General features: G+C 34.4%; 12 protein-coding genes across 12 annotated transcripts; 9 read left to right on the top strand and 3 right to left on the bottom strand.

The window, feature by feature from the left end:
- Positions 1-344: 344 nt before the first annotated feature.
- Positions 345-803, bottom strand: AC631_03566 (cupin domain-containing protein; the record flags this gene model as incomplete). The annotated part of the gene is made up of 1 exon (XM_015612395.1): positions 345-803. One exon carries the CDS (start codon positions 801-803, stop codon positions 345-347), a length of 459 nt encoding a protein of 152 aa, XP_015466793.1.
- A 961-nt stretch (positions 804-1,764) lies between these two features.
- On the bottom strand, positions 1,765-3,531 carry AC631_03565 (Tannase; the record flags this gene model as incomplete). The annotated part of the gene is made up of 1 exon (XM_015612394.1): positions 1,765-3,531. The coding sequence occupies one exon, from the start codon at positions 3,529-3,531 to the stop codon at positions 1,765-1,767; it is 1,767 nt and encodes a 588-aa protein (XP_015466792.1).
- Positions 3,532-4,822: 1,291 nt separating this feature from the next.
- On the top strand, positions 4,823-5,104 carry AC631_03564 (uncharacterized protein; the record flags this gene model as incomplete). Its single annotated transcript, XM_015612393.1, has 1 exon — positions 4,823-5,104. One exon carries the CDS (start codon positions 4,823-4,825, stop codon positions 5,102-5,104), a length of 282 nt encoding a protein of 93 aa, XP_015466791.1.
- A 41-nt stretch (positions 5,105-5,145) lies between these two features.
- On the top strand, positions 5,146-5,487 carry AC631_03563 (uncharacterized protein; the record flags this gene model as incomplete). Its single annotated transcript, XM_015612392.1, has 1 exon — positions 5,146-5,487. One exon carries the CDS (start codon positions 5,146-5,148, stop codon positions 5,485-5,487), a length of 342 nt encoding a protein of 113 aa, XP_015466790.1.
- A 1,316-nt stretch (positions 5,488-6,803) lies between these two features.
- On the top strand, positions 6,804-7,352 carry AC631_03562 (YbhB/YbcL family Raf kinase inhibitor-like protein; the record flags this gene model as incomplete). Its single annotated transcript, XM_015612391.1, has 1 exon — positions 6,804-7,352. The coding sequence occupies one exon, from the start codon at positions 6,804-6,806 to the stop codon at positions 7,350-7,352; it is 549 nt and encodes a 182-aa protein (XP_015466789.1).
- A 1,291-nt stretch (positions 7,353-8,643) lies between these two features.
- On the top strand, positions 8,644-9,345 carry AC631_03561 (uncharacterized protein; the record flags this gene model as incomplete). The annotated part of the gene is made up of 1 exon (XM_015612390.1): positions 8,644-9,345. One exon carries the CDS (start codon positions 8,644-8,646, stop codon positions 9,343-9,345), a length of 702 nt encoding a protein of 233 aa, XP_015466788.1.
- Positions 9,346-9,358: 13 nt separating this feature from the next.
- Positions 9,359-9,892, top strand: AC631_03560 (uncharacterized protein; the record flags this gene model as incomplete). Its single annotated transcript, XM_015612389.1, has 1 exon — positions 9,359-9,892. The coding sequence occupies one exon, from the start codon at positions 9,359-9,361 to the stop codon at positions 9,890-9,892; it is 534 nt and encodes a 177-aa protein (XP_015466787.1).
- A 471-nt stretch (positions 9,893-10,363) lies between these two features.
- Positions 10,364-11,527, top strand: AC631_03559 (TauD/TfdA dioxygenase family protein; the record flags this gene model as incomplete). Its single annotated transcript, XM_015612388.1, has 1 exon — positions 10,364-11,527. One exon carries the CDS (start codon positions 10,364-10,366, stop codon positions 11,525-11,527), a length of 1,164 nt encoding a protein of 387 aa, XP_015466786.1.
- Positions 11,528-12,052: 525 nt separating this feature from the next.
- Positions 12,053-13,756, bottom strand: UGA4 (Uga4p; the record flags this gene model as incomplete). Its single annotated transcript, XM_015612387.1, has 1 exon — positions 12,053-13,756. The coding sequence occupies one exon, from the start codon at positions 13,754-13,756 to the stop codon at positions 12,053-12,055; it is 1,704 nt and encodes a 567-aa protein (XP_015466785.1).
- A 1,072-nt stretch (positions 13,757-14,828) lies between these two features.
- AC631_03557 (sugar porter family MFS transporter) lies at positions 14,829-16,469 on the top strand (the record flags this gene model as incomplete). The annotated part of the gene is made up of 1 exon (XM_015612386.1): positions 14,829-16,469. One exon carries the CDS (start codon positions 14,829-14,831, stop codon positions 16,467-16,469), a length of 1,641 nt encoding a protein of 546 aa, XP_015466784.1.
- A 1,014-nt stretch (positions 16,470-17,483) lies between these two features.
- Positions 17,484-19,082, top strand: AC631_03556 (uncharacterized protein; the record flags this gene model as incomplete). Its single annotated transcript, XM_015612385.1, has 1 exon — positions 17,484-19,082. The coding sequence occupies one exon, from the start codon at positions 17,484-17,486 to the stop codon at positions 19,080-19,082; it is 1,599 nt and encodes a 532-aa protein (XP_015466783.1).
- A 332-nt stretch (positions 19,083-19,414) lies between these two features.
- Positions 19,415-20,086, top strand: AC631_03555 (uncharacterized protein; the record flags this gene model as incomplete). Its single annotated transcript, XM_015612384.1, has 1 exon — positions 19,415-20,086. The coding sequence occupies one exon, from the start codon at positions 19,415-19,417 to the stop codon at positions 20,084-20,086; it is 672 nt and encodes a 223-aa protein (XP_015466782.1).
- Between the last annotated feature and the right edge of the window lie 117 nt (positions 20,087-20,203).

The raw sequence follows: 20,203 nt of genomic DNA, 5'->3' as shown, positions 1-20,203 counted from the left end.
AAATAAAATATCAGACAATATTGTGAAAATATTATGAATAAATATAAATAATCAGCAAATAACCAAAAGCACGATTTCTAAACCCTCTGAGAAAAGCTCGTATATTTTCAGTATTACGTATCTGGAATAACTGAAATTAAAGTTGCAAGGTATCTCAGCTTAATGAGACTCTTGAATTTTCAAATTTTCCTGAAACTTTTCGAATTCATTCAACTGAAATATGCCCATTTCCAGTAACAACCATACTCATTTAGATACGAGCTGGGGTGATCTCAACTATTACATTCTCAATAGGGTATCTTTGGGTTGCATGCGCCAAGTCACTAATTCATATTGGCCAGATTCTACTCTGCTACACCCTTTGGCTCCCAGCCTGGGCTAGCCATTTCAAAGCTCTCAAACTCAAAGCCTGGCGCGACAGAGCAACCTACAAGCGTCCAGTCCCCTAAGGATTGCGCATGTTGCCATTCTCCACGCTCAACAACCACCTGTGGTCTCTCTCCCGTCCAAATGTCTGGGCCAAGAACCATATCGCGGACGGGGTTTCCATCATTCCAAGATAGCGAGAGCTGCAACGGCGCACCCGCATAATAATTCCAAACTTCGACAGCGTCGAGCACGCGGTGCCAGTGCGACATACCACTATCACCCTCAAGGAGGTAGTAGATATAGGTGCTGGGTGCGCGACCGTCAGACGATGTCTGTGGGTCTCGGAACGTCTCGATGTAGTAGCCCTTCTCTGGATGGGGTGAAAGGTTGAGGGCAGAAATTACATCCTTGGCCGTGTGTATTGTAGTCCCCATTGTGTTTGGTTTCTTCCCGTTTTTCTGATTCTATTCCTATCTTAGTAAACTTCTGTCGGGTTAATACTCGCAACAGTTACGAAGAGATTTATGAGTTGTCGAAGATGCGTATCCAGAGTGTGCCCGTTGTTATTAAACTGGGTCTAGAGATTATGATAGCGGTGGTAGAAATAAATTCCCTGCTCCCTGCGATTGAAGGATATCGGGATGGTATTTAATGAATTCCTCTAGAACAATACAAACAGGGTAATACACGTTCAGATTTTTGTTCCTAGCCTTATGCAGGTTTTGAACAACAGTAGAGAAGTCCGAGATAACCTGCAGAACGTTACATGCGATTTTACATTCACGCTTTTTTCGTTACATGTAATGATCAAAGTAGGATAACAGATTAAAAAATAAAAGACGAACAACGAAAAACTACTTCAATTATCTAAATAACATGTCATGAATGTATTATCTGGCGAAGAGTGTAAGGATGTCGCATGTGACGACCCCGTGAATATCAGTGCATAACAATGACCCTGGAATATACTTTAGAATATAAAATAAGATTGAACAAAGCACAAGGATCGTATTTCTAAGCACTGTGCCACCTATACATCCTCTGTTTATACCAGCAATATATTGATTACTGCAGCATTTAAAGAGATATTCTGTGGATTCTTTAAATCTTGCGGATGACAAAATGAATGAAAAAATGAATCTACTAGTACGTTAATGATTCGGAGACTGTAACATACGGAATTTCTTAAATATCTACAATAGCCTTATTTTTCTAAAGAATTTGTTTCAAGCATATGATACTAAGAACAAACTAGAAAATGTTAATATGTAACGTGCATAAAAAGAAAGCGAAGAAAAAAGACGTAGTTTTCAATACTCTTGAAGAGTTAGAAATAGTTAACGTCTATTAATTTAAATTAACGAAGATGAAAATAGAAAAAATTAAGAAGCAGAATCAGAAAATTGGAACTTTGAAGGCATCAAAAGTGTATGTCCAAGAATCATATGATACCTGGTCATAAACACAGTCATAACTGGAATTACTTTTCCAAACTGGACGAAGTGGCCATTTGCAAAGAAGTTGAGATTCTCCTTCATAGTCGCCAGAAGAGACAGTTGAATTAAGACCGGAAGGTTTCTTACCCTTTTCAACCCAACCTATAATGGTTTCCATATTAGATTCTGGATATGGGCCAGGTTGCAAGCTGTTTACACCACAATGAGCAGCACCAGGTACTAAATAAAATTGATACCAGTTGTCAAGGGCAGTAAGTGATTCGTTGAAAGATATTTCATTGTACATAATAGAACGAACACTTTGCCAGTAATGAACTGAAGAAGCCGCAGGAACGCTTGGATCAGATTCACCGTGATAGTGTAACAATTTTCCTCCATTAGAGTAAAATGAGGTTAAGTCAGGTAATATAGTTTGCAAAGAATCCAAGTATCTATAGTAACCGGTGGACATCCAGTCAACTAAAGTGTCATAAGTAATGTTATCGAGAGATGAAAGATTATCAATATTTAATAACTGAATAAATTTTGTAACGTATTCCCCCCCAGTAGATGGGATATTAAGCTCCCAAGATCCTGAATCTTCACTATATTTAGTTTCAGCATCACTAAGTTCGGAACCAATTTGCCACGAAAGATAGGCTCTTTGGCCAGCAGAACTGTGAAGGCCTTTATAAATTGCTTGAGCAACAGAGACTCCCTCGGCAGTAACTGTACCGTTTTGCTCTGGTTGATAAGAAGTAGTACTACCCTCGGCTCTTTTACTGAAACCAAAACCAAGGGAAGTACTATTTTGAGCTCCACAATAATAAGGTTCTCCAATTATAGAGCTCAAATTAAACTTAAGCATACATAGGTCTGTTCTGGAAATAACTCCATCTATACGGCCATCGAGGGAATCACAGGCAGCAATTGTAGCATTGACAATTTTACTCAATTCACATGGAGGTGGAAAGTAATTCAAATCCTCTTCAACCATGGAGGGGAAAACATGATTGACTTGTTGTTGAGCATACCTGAAGGCAGGTGCACCTACGACAACACCATCATACAACTCTCCATACCTTTGTATTTGACTCATACCTTCACGGCCACCATCGGAACAACCTTCAAAGTAAGTGTAAAGCTTTTCATCATCAGACATTCCGTAGAAGACACTTGTGAGTGATTTACCGATGGTAGTCATTTCGCCCAATCCTTGGTAAGCGAACATGTAAGTTGCATCCCAGTTAATAGATCCATTACCAAAAAGAACCACCTCATCATATGATGTACTGAAGGCATCGTAACCAGCATCAGTGCAACCACCTGCAGCGCCATAGGAAAGACCACCAGTAGAAGAACTGCTGAGACTATAACCACCTCCACCAGCAACGTAAAATCTATTCTCGAAGTTGGAAGGATCCGGCAAAGCATAGTTGAGAACAATAGCATCGTTTTTGCCTGTATGTGCATAAGAAACAGAAATGTTACAATAGCTGTAATTAGAACTTTCAGCGATATTAACTTCCACAGAGGTTGGAATCATTTCAATACCAAGTAAAGTCCCATTCAGGGGCAAAGACTCCCGAACATGAGAAATGGAGCATAAATCATCAAGCGAATGACTAGTTCTACTGTCATTTGAAGATAAATCTCTTTTGAATATAGGACTGGCCCTTGTAATTGTAGTAAATAAAGTGGCAATAATCAACAACTTCTTTATCATTCCTAATTAAATTAACTAAATAATTTTGGACCGTAAACAGTGACATCTTACTTTTGTCTTTATATATTTCTATTTTCTAGTCTTCATGGGGTTTGACATGGCCTTTCAAAACAAGGCTAACATTTTTGCGTAGTATACATATGCATTATCTTTTGTTTTTTAAATGCCGATCGTTTGTAAATAACTCGGATAAAATTCGTTCCGGTATTTATAGACGAGATGCATAGAACCGTCATCTCAAAGTTCCAATTAAAGACCAATTTCAATTAATCTGTCCCACGCCAAGAATTATTTGAATAACAAATATTCTCATCATTGCAGGGCTTTGAGATCGTGAATAAAGAGCGTTCCAGAAGCTGTTATTATTGAAGCAGGAATGGCAAGCAAATTCTTCACCACTATACAAAAAGTTTAAGCAGGTCTGTTTACCTTACAAAGTTCAATGACGTAATGGTAATGGTACTTCTGAACCAAAACGAAAGAGAAGAAGTCTTATAATATTCTTAGATTATGAAGTCACAAGCAGATTTTTAGGATAGTAAAGATAGACATCATCAATTGCAAAATGATAAAGACGAAAGAAATATATATAAAAAAAGTGGTGGAATCTACTCTACTTTGACAACACGCAAACTTTGTATAACGGTAGCATACGGTTTAGACATGGTAAGAGCAGATAGTTGAACAAGTATAAGCTATTTATTTTGATAGATGAATATACAGCACTTAATTATACTCGATACTTGCTGCAAGACAAATTGTCTGCTTATACGATTCAACTTAATGGTAAGGGTATAAATTAACATCAATGCTAATTAATTTATCGTGTGTTGTAAAAGACAGCTCAACTTCAGTTCAAAGTTTTACAGAGAATGTCTAACACATCAAATATTTTTGCTTTCTTTTGCGGTTGAACTTAAAGTCGTAATCTATATATCCGGTAATCTGTTAAATCTGTGCTGCATTCTTTTTAGTATTTGATGTCTCCACATATCCGATGGCCCCGACATCCGAAGGTCGGATAGACCAGCTTTCCAACTAAGTGCAAAAACTATAAAGAACTATTTAACGTCATATTCCCAATTTTAAAAAACATTCGATTAAAGGAAATACAACTATGACTATGAATAATACTTCAACTTCCAAAATTGGTCATATACCTGGAAAGTTTTCTAATATATGGTAGTTGGTGATTCCTATGCTGTTTTATCATTTATCAATAATTTTACCTCAATAATTCAAGGTGAATTCCTTTCCCTCGCAATCTAATGGAAGGAAATTTTCCATTACAATGATTGAGCCTAAAGGTGGATTTTTAAACATCATTGGAATGCCTCGTGCTCTCCTTGATATTGATTTTGCAAAATCTCAGTACTTTGCTTTTAATCGACTCAAGGGTATTAAATTCGATAACATTTTTGAAAACGAGAATAGGACTAGAGGAACAACTATAAATAGCAAACTTGACTTGGAATTAAACTATATTCAAGCCAAGGTTACAAAATTGAATAAAAAGACTTCTGAATACCAAATGGAAAAGACGCTTAAAACTTATTCCCTTAAATTTAATTAAGTAGACATAGATCTCCTCCTATGTCCCCAAAATCTTTAGATATGAATTCATTTGTAAATGCAAGTGAATTTAAAAAGAAAGTTGAAAAATCAGACAAGATATCGGTTATTGGGACTGGTGCTGTGGGAATTGAGATTGCTGCTGAAATAAAACACTATTACCCAGAAAAAACTGTTAATTTGATTCATCTATATTCGTTGTTTCCAACAGAACTACTTTATGAAAAATTCAAAGAATATGTTCATTCAGCTTTGAAAGATGCGGGAATAAATATTTATCTTGAAACTAGGATTGAAGAAGAATTAGCTGATGGTAACTTAGCAACTGTTGATGGCAGAATTATTGAATCTCAATTTAATTATTGGAGTAGTGGCAAAAAATAACAATATAAGTATGCTCTCTAAGGAAATACAAGAAGAATACGTCTCTGAAAAAGGAAATTTGTTAACTAATGAACATCTACAATTATCTAATGCTCAAGACACAATTAAAAATTTCTATTGCATTGGAGATATAGTTGAAATTCCTGTCATCAAAACTGCTAGTTGGGCAGCTGAAATAATTTTTGCCACTAACATTTTTAGCTTATTACCAATAAGACTTTACCTGGAAAATTGCTTAAGTCCAAGAATATGGTGCTTGTATTTGTAAATCGTGATATCGTAAGTGAAGTAAATGGTCAAGCTGAAATAAATAACTTTCGTTTAGTTGAACAATACAAGGACTATTGCTTGAGTAAAGCAATGATAAAGTTAAACCTATAAAAGCATTATATATTTAATATTACAACAAACGCTCAAATCAAATGGAAATTACTGGTGTAAAGTTTCCAATTCTTTAATTTCTTTATTTTGATGTTTAATTTATAATTGCCTTTAACTGAATCAAATATTCAGGAATCATTGATGCATACTATAATAATCTATTCATTTGGCCCTTCGTTAAAGATGTTTTATTAAATTTGACTTGATAAATCTGCTGCTGAAAAAATTTCCGTTTTGGGACATCCGCTGTCAATTATGCACGAAAAGTTAGACCCTCTCTGAGTCAATAAGACTAATTTGTCTTACATTAGCTTTTTATTCATCAGAGGAGAATGAAGATAATTATACGAAAAATTGTAATAGGCTCTACGGAGAAAACGGATGCTTGACATTACTAAAAGTCGCATAATTTCAATCAGTGAATTTCTGTTAGATTTTGAAAACAATCAAGTAAAATATTTCGTTGAGAGAAGGGAATCGCTATAAGTTTGTTAAATACTTTTAAACAAGCAAATTGAGCTTACTTTTACCGTTAAAAGAGTAACGAAATTGAAGGAATTGACATATTAAGCTATGTATCAAAAAGAAAAATAAATTGAAGTGAACTAAATATAGCTCTTTAATTTAATATGGACCTTCAAGTTAATGTTTAAATTTAACATCCTGTCAATTTATTTTTAGACCTGCTAATTATACAGGATAACTTAAAACTGTATGTATACGAGTGAACACAGAGAAGGAGTTTTCTGTCAAAGTTCTCGGCCGAATTATGATATGCTTATCACCGAGATCACAAATTATAAAAGGGGCAATAGAACCAATATTATAATTTCTCGTGAGTAATACTTAATATATTCGGCTCAATGCAATTAATGCTGAGCTTCGAAAGCCTCTGCGGAAGGCTTCTATTTAACTTCAAAGATCATGAAGACAAAATGTTCACAAAGAAGAGCATGTTTTCTGACATTCCTTGTGCAATTGAGATAGAATGTACGGATACAAGCATGCCAAATAGGCTTGATCTGAAACACGAACTTCTAAAAGATAATCAATTTCCTTGCATTTCTTGGAATGTCGGAGAAAATTTAGTAAAAGATATTAAGACTTTTGCAGTGGTCGTGCAAGATATTGACTTGCCTCTACCATTTGCGGCTCTTCATGGATGTTTCTTCAATATTTCAGAACAAAAGCGAAGTTTCACTCAAGACGATGTAGAGGCTATTCGAAAAAATGCATCGTCAGTAAATTATATTAAGAATATTCTAGGTACAGTTTATGATGGACCACGTCCTCTTTTGGATCATGGTGATCATCGCTACGTTTATCAGGTGATTGGTTTAAAAAGTACCCTTGATGTACCAAGTGAAGCCAAGTTTGAACAATTCGAAAATTCGTTCCTGGAACACATTGTGGCCTATGGTACATGGACTGGCGCGTACAAACGAGATTTTTACTTTCAGAATAATTCTAAAGACTATTCTTAAAGCCCGAGAATTTTACAAGTTATCAATTATGTAAAAGATCTATGTTTAGGAATTATAATCCTTATGATTGCTCTATGCCATTCTTATAAAATCAACAGAAACAATAACTTTGCTTTGTTGTCTTAGATCTCCATAAATATTCTAAACAAAAACCAATATTTTAGTCTTGAATTTTTTTTCCTGCCATTTGATAAGACACTGTTCCTTATAAATGTTGATTATAGGAACTAGTAAAAAATACATCGTTTATTGACGTATTTAGTGTTACGATACTGTAATGGCCTATCTGCTCATAAGCTTTGAGAAGTATTAGGTTTGTGGCTAGAAAGAAACATAGATAAAGGTAAATAGCAATTAGATGAGTTATAGAATTGAGTTGATATATATCTACTTCGACAAATGGGAAAAAAATTAATCACGTTAAACTCTTGAGATAACCATAAATCAAACTTTTGGTTCCAATTTGAAAATTCCGCTTGGAACGCTTTTTTTTAATTTTCATTGAGTTTAATTTATAAAATATAAAATATGAAAGTAATATCTATTTTAGCGACTTTATTGTTCTGCATTATAAAACATATAAAGGCTGTTTTTTTACTAAAAACATATCATTTGAAATGCGCTTTTGTTTCCATTCATTTATTCTAGCTGAAATAGAATTAAGATGAAGTATTTTACCCAATATTCTTCTGAGAATGTAAACACCTAGTTACAAAATGTTAGTTCAAAATTCTCTACTAAAATAGTTCAATCTTGTGTAATAGTAGATTGTAAATTTGAATTCATCTTAAGATAGCAAAATAAATGGCAATTCATATTATAATAGAGAGCATCAATTAGTCAATTAAAGCATTTATAATCTGAAATTTCTGTATTATTACAGAATATCATTTATAAATTTAAATGATATAATAGTAATAAGAAGATAATACGACGAGAGTTATTGCCTTGCAGAGATAATAATCATAACATCAATTGTACCCATGCATAATTTCGAAGTGAGCATTCTAGAGTCATATCACATATAGTCTGCTAGGTCTCGTAACGTATAGGAACAGGGAATAGACCTAAATAATATATTTCTGTTACAATTATTCAACTTCAGCTAGGTGATGGAGTAATTACTTTAATTACCGCTATAACTATATTCGATTTTATTTTTTTTCAGCTGCTGCAGCAATATGCAACAAAAATTACGAAATCCATTGAAAAGCACTGACAAAGGCTATTGATAAAGCAATCTTTAAATGTACTTTTATTTTGTAAAAAAAATTAGGACAAGATACAAGATATGAAAAATCAATTACTTATAATTTTTGAAATTACCCTTCTTATTTTAACTTTTGCTTCAGGTTCCTCTTCCGGAATCCATGAATCTAAAATAGAATATCTAGAAACAAATGATGCGGCAAGTATCCAGAGTAATTCATCTACTACAGGTAAATTATTTGATAGATTTGTCATAATATGGTTGGAAAATACCAATGAAAAGGCTGCCTCATCTAATGCTGACTTACATTGGTTATCTGAGCGTGGTGTAACTTTAACAAATTATTGGGCATTGACTCATCCTTCGGAACCAAACTACATTGCTTCAGTAGGTGGTGATACTTTTGGATTGGATAAAGATTCATTTGTAGTACTTCCTAGTATTGTTTCTAGTGTAGCAGATTTGTTGGAAGAGGGTGGCATTACATGGGGGGAATATCAAGAAGATCTTCCGTATTCTGGATTTGAAGGGTTTGCCTTTTCAAAACATGGAAATTCTAATAGTTATGTTAGGAAACATAATCCTTTAATATCATATGGCTCAATTACAAATAATTCATCAAGACTATCAAAAATCAAGAACTTTACAGAATTTTATAACGATTTAAACCAGCATTCTTTACCTCAATGGATGTTTATTACACCCAATATGACTAATGATGGTCATGATACAAACATAGCATTTCCGGAAATGGTGCAAAAGATTCTTGGAACCAATACTTGATAATGAATATTTCATGAAAAATACACTAATTTTAATAACTTTTGATGAAAATGAATCTTACGACAAAAAGAATAAAGTCTGGGCATTATTGTTAGGAGGAGCTATTGACAAATCACATTTCAATACTAGTGATAATACTTACTACACTCATTACTCAGAACTATCAACGATCGAAAATAATTGGAGTTTACATACTCTAGGAAGAAATGATACTAACATCAATGGGAATGCTAATATATTTCAAGTTCTTGCCCAAAGATCGGACTATACTAATAAATATGTTGATACAGAAAACCAATACTTTAATAAACCAATTCCTGGTTACTTCAGTGGGTATAGGGAACTTCCAGGTGTTAATTGTTCAGCAATTGGTACTGGCGGAAAAGGAGTGTCAACAGAAATCAAGAAAAACTGGTGCAACAATCAAACCAGTATAAATTCCTTTAATTCTTCACATAATTCTAGTAATACGTCGAGTAGTAATAGCTGTGGAGATATTCTGAGAATTTCTTTGTATCTTATTTTAATTCTTGTAGTTATATGTTGAAATGAAATATCGTAGTATATAATTATGATCTTATCGAACCTATTCTTCTTTTTATATAGCAAAATAGTATAGGGTTTGTACAGATTCTTATAATTGTAGACGCTCCTTTCTACAATTGTGAAAGGAATATAACAGAGATAATAGATACACACAATTTGTGGCTGCGAACAAGCCACACAGCATCCACAGCAACCTATTAGGAATGTGAATTTCGCACATCAGACATATTTACGAGACTTTTTTGTGCACAGTTATAATATGTGCACTAAAAGGATAAAAATGCAACACATATTTCATAATTCAGACAGTTCTTGCTAAATTATTGTTAAAGAATTCCACATTCATAGATGACAAATCAATAAGATAGAGCTAAATATATATGCCACAGTTATTGGGATACAACCTATTTAAGGATATGAATCCTCTTTGTTTTAATCTCCTACTTAAACAAATAATAAGTAAAAGATTAACATGTCTCCTACAAGCACAGAAAGTACGACCTTAGAAAGTCACGTCCCAAAGTACAGTATTCTTCAAAAGAATACTTTCAAGAACTCAAGTAAGGAATATAGTGGACCATCACCATACGCCGAAAAGACTAAAGATGGTCCTTCGTATCAACCAAAAACACTTTTTCTTGAACCATCAGGGGACCTTGATCGTGACTATGAATTTGATGAGATAACACCTCAGATAGGTAGAGAATATCCTACAGCTAAAATTAGTGACATTCTAAAGGATAAGAAGAAATTACGGGATCTTGCAATTACTGTTTCTCGTCGTGGTGTTGTCTTTTTTAGAGATCAGGATATTACTGTTGAAGAACAGAAGATTCTCGCAGACGAGCTTGGAAAGTTAACACATAAACCGGAAACTTCTGGACTTCATATTCATCCAACAGCACCAGCAGGAGGATTTTTGAAAAACGATAGTTCTGAAGAGACTGATCCCGAAGTATCGATAATATCTTCTAAGCTTAGCAAAGAATTGTTTGTTAAGAAATTTTCGCGTGGAAAGAGAAGTGGCGAAGGTTGGCATAGTGATATAACCTTTGAGCCAGTTACGTCAGATTATGCGGTCCTTAAAATTGTTGAATCAACACCAACTGGAGGAGACACTCTTTGGGCAAGTGGTTATGCACTCTATGAAAAGTTAACGCCTACGTTTCGAAACTTTCTTGAAACGTTGACTGGGGTGTATTCGCAACCGGGGTTCAAACAAGCCGCCGAAGGCAAGTTTGAAATCTATTCTGGAGTTAGAGGTGCGCCAGAAAATGTAGGTGACGAATTAACAGCAGTACATCCTATTGTGAGGACTAATCCGGTGACTGGCTGGAAGTCTATATTCGGTATTGGTCATCATTTTACGTCTATAAATGGTCTATCTGATTCGGAAAGTGCTCTCATCAAAGACCACCTCAATGAACTCTTATATGGGAGTCATGATATTCAGGTAAGATTTCGCTGGAAGAAAAACGACGTGGCAATCTGGGATAATAGGTCTGTCTACCACACCGCTACAAATGATTACTTCAATGAGACATTCGAACGTACTGGTGTAAGAACTGTCGGTATCGGTGAACGCCCATATTTAGATGAAAATAGTACAAGTCGAGACGAAGCCCTTAATAGATGAGGTTTAAACTTATATGGAGTATTTCTTATTTAGATAGAATGACTATTGAGGTTTAAAAGTTCTTTTTTGTACCTTCTGCGTAGTTATTATAAATATAACACTTTTCAGTAATCCTTATTATTTGTATCAATTTTATAATATTTGATTGTTTTATATTATTCATCCATTTTTGGAACAGACAGAAGATTCCAAAAAGTTCCGTCATTTGTGGAGATTTTATAGGAATTGATCCAAGGTTTAACAGGTAGTCATTGAAAGTTTGACGAATCTCTCTAACATCCCATTAATTAAAGTTTAGGAAGTTCTGCGAAAGCTATGTTAATTCCGATGAAATAAAACCATTTCGCAAAAATTAAGAAATCTTGCAGAATATGATATTCGAGTATACATTCGAGAAGCAAATTTGGAAATTGCAAATTTATTACTATCAGACTAAATATTTAATACTTAGTACTAGGAATAATTAATTTCTATACTTGTTCATACGAAACCCATCAAATTAAATTCTCAATCGAAATTTATAGATCAAACTTTTTCGTACGTCATAGATTTTTTACCAGAATCTACATCAACCCCATCTAGGATCGTATAAATCTGTTCCATATGTTTTTCATTCGCATAATCTGAAACATCGACAGTCTTTTGTGGGCCATGATAATACTTATGGGCATATAATTTATAATAGATTAATGACAAGATCCAAACACTAGGGGTAATAACACAAGTATAGTTCATTGTTTCTTTATCTGGTTGTCTGGTGGATGGAAGCATTACCATCACGACAGTGTATAGGATAAATGCGGTTGAAGTCCAACCAATAAGCGGCGAGAAAAACTTTCCTAAGTAAAACTTCCCTGGCTGAAACTTTGATCTACCAAAAGTCAACCTCAAGAAAGTTGGAGTTCCCCAAGCGACATAATTACCAGCAATGTATAAAGTAAATAAAGCGTTTGCAGCCGTGGATCCAATTAAACATAGTAAGCCTATCAAAATAGCCATAAAACCCCCGAAACAGACAGCTCTAATTGGGACAGACAACTTTACATTGACTTTTTTAATCCAAAAAGAAAATGGTAATCCATTGTCTCTAGAAAATGCCCAGATTTGACGGGATATAGCCGTTAAAATTGATGCTCCCATTAGAAATTGGCCTAATGCAATTAGTATCATAAATGATATTGCCCATTTCTTCCCCAAACAATCGTAAATGATTTGAGCCATCGGTTGACCAAACTTCGAACCAATAATATGGCCTTCAATATCATTTGTTTGTATACAAAATAGAGTGACAAGCATTACAATAATTCCCAAAATAATACAGGCTGACAAGGAACCTATTATCCCAACTGGAATAGCAGTCGATGCCAGAGGAATTTCTTCCGACATATGGATTACCGAGTCAAAAGCACCAAGTGTCCATATTCCCAGTAACCATGTTGATGATATCTGGGTCCAACCAGACGGCCAATCAGAAAAGTTATTAAATTCTGTAAAAACATAACTTGCGCTTTTGAAGTTTCCTTTAGCACCGATTGGTAGAGCAATCAAAAATATGACAACAATAGTGGTATTCAAAATAACCAGCGTTGTCTGTAACCAGGCACAATTTTTTGATGAAGCACAAGTAAGTATTATATGTGATAAAACACAAGCAACAAATACCCCATAGGTCTTAGCAGCAGTTACATTGAAATCACCATCTGTTGCTATCACAATTACACTCAATATTTCTTGTGCAAAACCATAGTCAACAGAACATAAACCGCCAATCAATGCAATTGAATTGGTATTTCCTATTAAATAAGATATAACTGTTTTGGCTCGCTTTGGAGCATAGAAATTAGTCCAGTAATACAAGCCTCCGGATGTTGGTTGCGAACTTCCATTCTCTGACATGGAAATTCCGATTGTAAGAATAAAAATTGAAGAAATCACCCATCCCCAAAAACAACCAGCAGGTCCACCAGTTAACCCATCAGCTAGAATACTCAGAATCAGCGGTAATATAGCCATTATACTAAAAGATATACCGAATACTTGAAACAATGAGAAGTGCCTCTTTAGTTCTGGCTTGTATCCTATCTCTGCTAATAATTGTTCATCAGAATTAGATAATAAAGCGTTAATTTTAGGTTCTTCAACATTTTGAGTATTATTGTAAAATAGTTTATTCGATAAAGTTTGCTCGATTATTTCCTCTCCTGAGAGTATGGGGTGTATTTTAGACATAGCACTGTACTAAGATTAAAAAGACTATTTCGAAATTCAAACAAGTCCATGTTATCAAGTATTTTATATATAACATTTTTGAATAGTTCATTGTATGTGAATTGAAGTAGGTGATTAGATAACGATTAGCGCAAAGGAACTATTTCGGAAGGATATGATAAGTAAATCAATATGCAGTATTAATAAGTCAAAATTGAGATTGTCTTTAATGTTAGCTTTGTAAGTGATATATTCAAATTAGACTATTTTTGAAAGAATAAACGTTACCGATAATTTCATGTGGAAGGACATTTACAACAGATTTTGTTAATTTTAAAGATTTTTCTATATTATTCCACAGCATAGATCTTAAACCAGTGCATGGATAGCTGTTTTACAACAAATGGTCTTTGAAGAAGACAATTATATGAGTCATTCGAAGTTTTATAATTAGTTAGAATCCTTATTGCCCTTATTGCCAAATAATGGCATTACTTTCTGTATGTTGGGACGTTCTTATTTAAATGGGATTTTTGTATCCTGCAGTACAGTCAAATCATATATAATTTTTGTTGTTTAAACGCAGACAATATTTTTTTCGGAAGTTTTATTGAGCACCAAGTGTATGTTATTGAACCCGAGAAGGTAAGTGAGAGATTTTCGGTTTTAATTTGACCATTGAGTATTAGCTTCAAGTAATTCTTACCTAACCTTCTATAATTCCTCCATGCATCAAACGCGACCGGATGAATTGTCGGAAAGAACAGGAAGCATCCAAGGTAGAGTTCGTACCGTTTTGAACTGTTGACAAGCCATACACTGATTGGTTACAAATTATTCTATTATTCAGGAATAGCAACGGATATATGTAAGTTAGCCGGATTGAAACGATTACTTTACTGGAGATGCAGTATACGTTGTGGGGGTGGGGGAAGATAATAAGAAACAGAACAAAATATTTTCCCCACACATACGAGTTAAACCTTATTCTTTGGTAAAGTCGCAAAAAGGAAGAACTGAATCAATGAATATAAGGTAGCTTTATCCACTAAAACACTTTTTATATGTTATTCACAATGAAAACAAGATTAAAATGAAATTTTCAATATCAGAGAAATATTTGCTTGAGAATTACGTAAAAGGAAAGAAGTTGACCCATTGTGTGGTTGCATTGGCGGCACTTGCTATCTTTTTCTTTGGTTATGATCAAGGTATGATGGCAGGTGTCAATACATCTCCAGATTATGTAGGTAAAATGAAATATGGGTATTTTGATAAAAATGGAGATGTTACAGTTACCAATTCAACTAGGCAAGGTGGTATAGTAGCAATTTACTACTTCGGTACACTTGTTGGATGTGTATTTGGAGGCCTATTCTCAGATCGTCAAGGTAGAATTAAAGCTATTGCACTTGGCGCGTTAATTGCAATATTTGGGGCAGCATTACAATGTGCTGCACAACAAATGTCGTGGATGTGTGGTGCAAGGTTTGTTAATGGCATTGGTACTGGTATTCTTAATGCCGTAGTTCCTGTGTATTCTTCTGAAACTGCAGAACATACATCTAGAGGTGCATTCATAGCAATAGAGTTCACCTTGAATATTTTTGGTGTTTGTGTTGCATACTGGTTGGAATATGGTTTAAGTTATATAGATGGTGGGTTTTCAGCATTCCAGTGGAGGTTTCCAATTGCTTTTCAAATTATTCCATTACTTGTGTTATTTGGTATTGTGTGGTTCTTTCCTGAATCACCACGGTGGCTCATTAAAAATGGTGAAGAGGACCACGCTAAGAAAATTCTTCTAAATATGAGAGGTGTAGAAAGAGGCAACCAAGAGTTTACTGAAATTGTAGATGCCATGAGGTTTGAACAAGATTCAGCTTTATCATCAAGCTACTGGCGTATGTTTCTCGGGTATTTCCCCAGTAAAGACAGCAAGAAATCTGTCAAAGCCAAAACACTTCACATCGCAAGACGTGTACAAATAGTTATATGGATGCAAATTCTTCAAGAATGGGTTGGAATTGCTGGTGTTACAGTATATCAACCAGAGATTTTCAAGCAAGCCGGATTTGGAACTCGTAAGTCCGCTTGGTTAAGTGGACTTAATAATATATTCTACTGTTTATCAACATTGATAAATTTTTTCACAGTGGATAGATTCGGTAGAAGATTCACATTATTTTGGGGAGCAATAGGACAAGGAATATCCATGTTTTTGGCAGGCGGATTTTCAAAACTTCAGCAAAACAATCCAAAGAATTCATCTTATGGTGCTGCAGCTGCAAGTTTTGTATTTATTTATACCTCAATTTTTGGAGCAACATGGTTAGCCGTTCCATGGCTTTATCCAACTGAAATATTTCCATTAAAAGTTAGGGCCCAGGGCAATGCATTTGGTGTCGTCGGGTGGTCTATTGGAAATGGGTGGTTAACGCTTTTATGTCCGATTATGTTTAGTAATATCGGGGAAAAAACGTTATATATATTTGGGGCATGTAATTTTCTTTCGCTTGTTTTAGTATACTTATTCTGCCCCGAAACTGCCAACAGAACCTTGGAAGACATTGACTATTTATTTGCAAACGATAGCTGGTTAGCATCGAAATCGGAAGCTGACTTTAAGAGAATAAAGATTGAGCAAGTAGATAAACAGTTTGAACCTGAAATCCAAACTATGGATATTGATAGTTCTGAAAAGGAGAAGCTTCAGACTGAGCATTATGAATAAAGTACTTTCGAATATAGATAGAATCCTATCTATTCTTTTATGGATAAATCTGCATATAGAATTTGTAAATTACAATTGAATTTATGATATTTTAAGTCTGATATATAAAATGAAAAAGTCGATCACACCCTTAATTTATATTTTATATGAGTTGTTGAACTACTTGTGAATGAACGATGATTCGGCTTCTCTATGATCCTACAAGTGTCGCTATCATCTGACATTAGAACTACTGTTTCTTTGCTGACAGAATCTAGAGGATTAAATGTTCAAATTAGATTTTCGAATAATGATAAATATACCAAAACAGAAAGATGAAGTTAGATATACCGAGATTTGAAAAATACAGTGAAAGTAGAATAAACGTCCTAATTCAAAGTAGAAATAAGTACTAGGTATAAAGGAATAAAATTTGAACATGACAAACATAAAAAAGTTTATTAATTGCGATAAGCATTTTAAAAATAATTTTACAAGGTTTATAAGCATAAACTCTATGTAGAGATGCTTATCAATAAAAAGGTTCTTGTATTCAATCACATGACCCAATAATTTCTTTCAAAAATAGAATCCATCGGCTCCAGTAAAAAATATTGTAGCTTTGATTACCAACGCACATCACTTAATGAGTCAAACAGAAAATTTTGCGAATTTCCCCTCGAGAGCCCCACTTTATAAAACTCAATCAATAAAACTTAGAATCTAACGCAAAAATTTTATGTAGAAATATATAACACTAGTAACCGTATAAAAGTAGTAAGTTATAACATTAATAATCCGCAATACATAGTAGTCAACTATTATATAGCTGGTTGTATTAGAAATCGGATAATTTAATACCCGGGTTCATGCATGTCAAATCTTATTTGACATCAATAATGTGTCTCCCCAAATTTGATGCGGCTTACCGCATCAGACTGGAAATCTTTGCAATATATATATACTTGAAAATTTTACTTTAATATTCTTTCAGCCCTTTTTCTCTTCATTATTTCATAAAAAACTATTTATTGAATGTCCAGAGAATCTCTGTCTAGATCTTCCCGTAGTATTTCTGGGGAAGATATAGAACACTCTATTGATAATGTCGAGCAAGAACAAAAATATCATAACACTGAATCTCAACAAGCTGCTTTAAAGGCCCCAAGTTTCTCTGCTGGGTCTATTAATAATTACTTAAAAAGCAGATTCACTGAATTGTTACCAACCAAGGAGTATATGCAAGCTAACAGGGATTTATTGAATCCGTTTCCTGCTATCAAAGAAATCTCAGGTAAACAGTGGCTATTTATTCTTTCAGGTTTAGCAGCATGGACATGGGATAGTTTTGACTTCTTTACTGTTAATCTTAATGTGGATAAGTTAGCGAGCGATTTACAAACTGATGTGAAACTGATTACTTGGGGAATTACTTTAGTTTTAATGTTGAGAACAATCGGTGCCTTCATTTTTGGATACTTTGGTGACAAGTATGGTTCAAAATGGCCTTTCGTCATTAATTTAATTTTAATGTGTATTTTACAAGTCGGAACTGGGTTCATAAAAACATTTAAACAATTTTTGGGAGTTAGAGCTTTATTTGGAATTATTATGGGAGGCATCTACGGCAATGCGACCGCGACAGCTTTAGATGATTGCCCAATAAAAGCAAAGGGATTCATTTCTGGAGTATTACAACAAGGTTATGCTTTGGGTTATCTTTTAGCGGTTATTTTCAGTAGAGCAATTGCTGATACTACTTCAAAATCATGGAGAGCACAATTTTGGTTTGCTGCAGGTGTGTCTGTCTTGATCATAACGGCTAGAGCTGTATTACCACAGACGGATGCTTACCAGAAAAAGAAATTAGAAAAGGCAATAGAGGAATCGTCTGGTGTTAAAACACAATCCTTCGAGAAAAAAGCTGCTAATGTTTTAAAGTATTATTGGCTCATGTTAGTTTACATGGTTTTACTTATGGCAGGGTTTAATTTTATGTCTCATGGATCCCAAGATTTATATCCTACCTATTTAAAGACACAATTACGATTCAGTGACGACAGATCTACAGTAACAAATTGTGTCGCTAACTTAGGGGCTATTTTAGGTGGTATAGTCATGGGTCACTTTTCAAACTTTCTTGGTAGAAGATTTTCTATTATAATTTGTTGCATTTTAGGAGGTGCTTTGATTTACCCTTGGGCATTCGTTAAAAATGGAGGTATAAATGCTGCAGTTTTTTTCTTGCAGTTCGGCGTTCAAGGAGCCTTTGGTGTTATACCAATTCATTTAAGTGAACTTAGTACACCTGCTTATGAGTATAGATCTTTCATCGTTGGTATTGCTTATCAATTAGGAAACCTTGCTTCATCCGCTTCTTCTACCATCGAGTCAACTATTGGTGAAAGATTTCCTTTACCTGAAATAGGAAAAGATGTTGTTAATTATGGTAAGGTCATGGCAATATTCATGGGATGTGTCTTCGGGTATGTGCTCTTGATCACATTTTTAGGTCCTGAAATTAGGATTGTTAGATCGCAAGAAGAAGAAGAAGAAAAGGCTGTAATTGATGACAATGAAAGAGAAAAAGTATATGCAGCAGGTGAATTCGAGAGGGTTGAAAAGGATATATAGATCAAAAACCACAAAGGAAGGAGATTGTTAAATATACAAGGTAATCAAGCCAATAATAATCCTACATATAGCCTTATGGACATAATAGATAGTAACGTTCGCAAATGTATCTAACGCAATATTTGTACTGAAATTTTACATATACCTTGCGAGTTGCTCAACCTTCTCTAGGGAAACTATGATTTGCTTTCTGATATTGAAACAAGCAGCACAATATAATTTCCTGTATACAAGAACATTATAAACCAGCTCCTTGATTTCTAAGTAAATGTCACCCTTGCTTTCTCTTATATATATACATCGATTATAAATTGAAAAATAAGTGGTATAAAATGTCATGCTTAGCAAAGAACGTTATAGTTTTTGGTGCAACTGGCCAAATAGGAAAGCTTGTTCTAAAAGAACTTGCAAGTTCCAACTTAAATCCAACTGCTGTTGTCAGATCAACAGAACAAGAGAAATCCATATCCTCCATATCCAGTCAAATAACCTCAGCGAAATTAGCGCTAGATAATGCATCGGTTAAAGATATCGCAAGAATAATTGAGGGTCATGATGCGGTAGTCTTTACAGCAGGATCTGCTGGTAAGAATCTTTTACAAGTTGATTTAGATGGCGCTGTTAAAACATTTGAAGCTGCACGTATAGCTAGAGTACGTAGATTAGTGCTTATAAGTGCTCTTCATGCTGATGATCGTGAATATTTTTCAAAGTCACCGCTTCATAATTATTACATTGCTAAGCACTATGCTGATAGAATCTTGATAAATGAATTCCAAGACGATTTAGACTTTACCATATTGAAGCCTACTACTTTGACTGATAATGAAGGAACTGGAAAAATTAGTATAATAGGTGCAAAGGAAGGACTAGAAACGTCTATCGATAGAATTGATGTCGCTCGTGTTATAGTACAAATTTTAAACAATGCTCAGACTTTTGGAAAGAGTTACAACATTATCCAAGGCGATTCAGATATTAAAGATCCTACCATTTTTAAATAGTCTTGGATATGTAGGGCTATGAAAGAGGGGGAATCAAAATAATTGTATAACAAGAATTTCCTTGGAGGCCTCCACAAATTCCGTATTGCTCTACGTTTTATATTCTTATCTATGTTA

This window comes from Debaryomyces fabryi (assembly GCF_001447935.2).
Source record: "Debaryomyces fabryi strain CBS 789 chromosome Unknown contig00078, whole genome shotgun sequence".
Lineage (NCBI taxonomy): Eukaryota > Fungi > Ascomycota > Pichiomycetes > Serinales > Debaryomycetaceae > Debaryomyces > Debaryomyces fabryi.
Note: the sequence above shows the minus strand (reverse complement) of the source record. Positions and strands in the feature narration are given on the sequence as shown.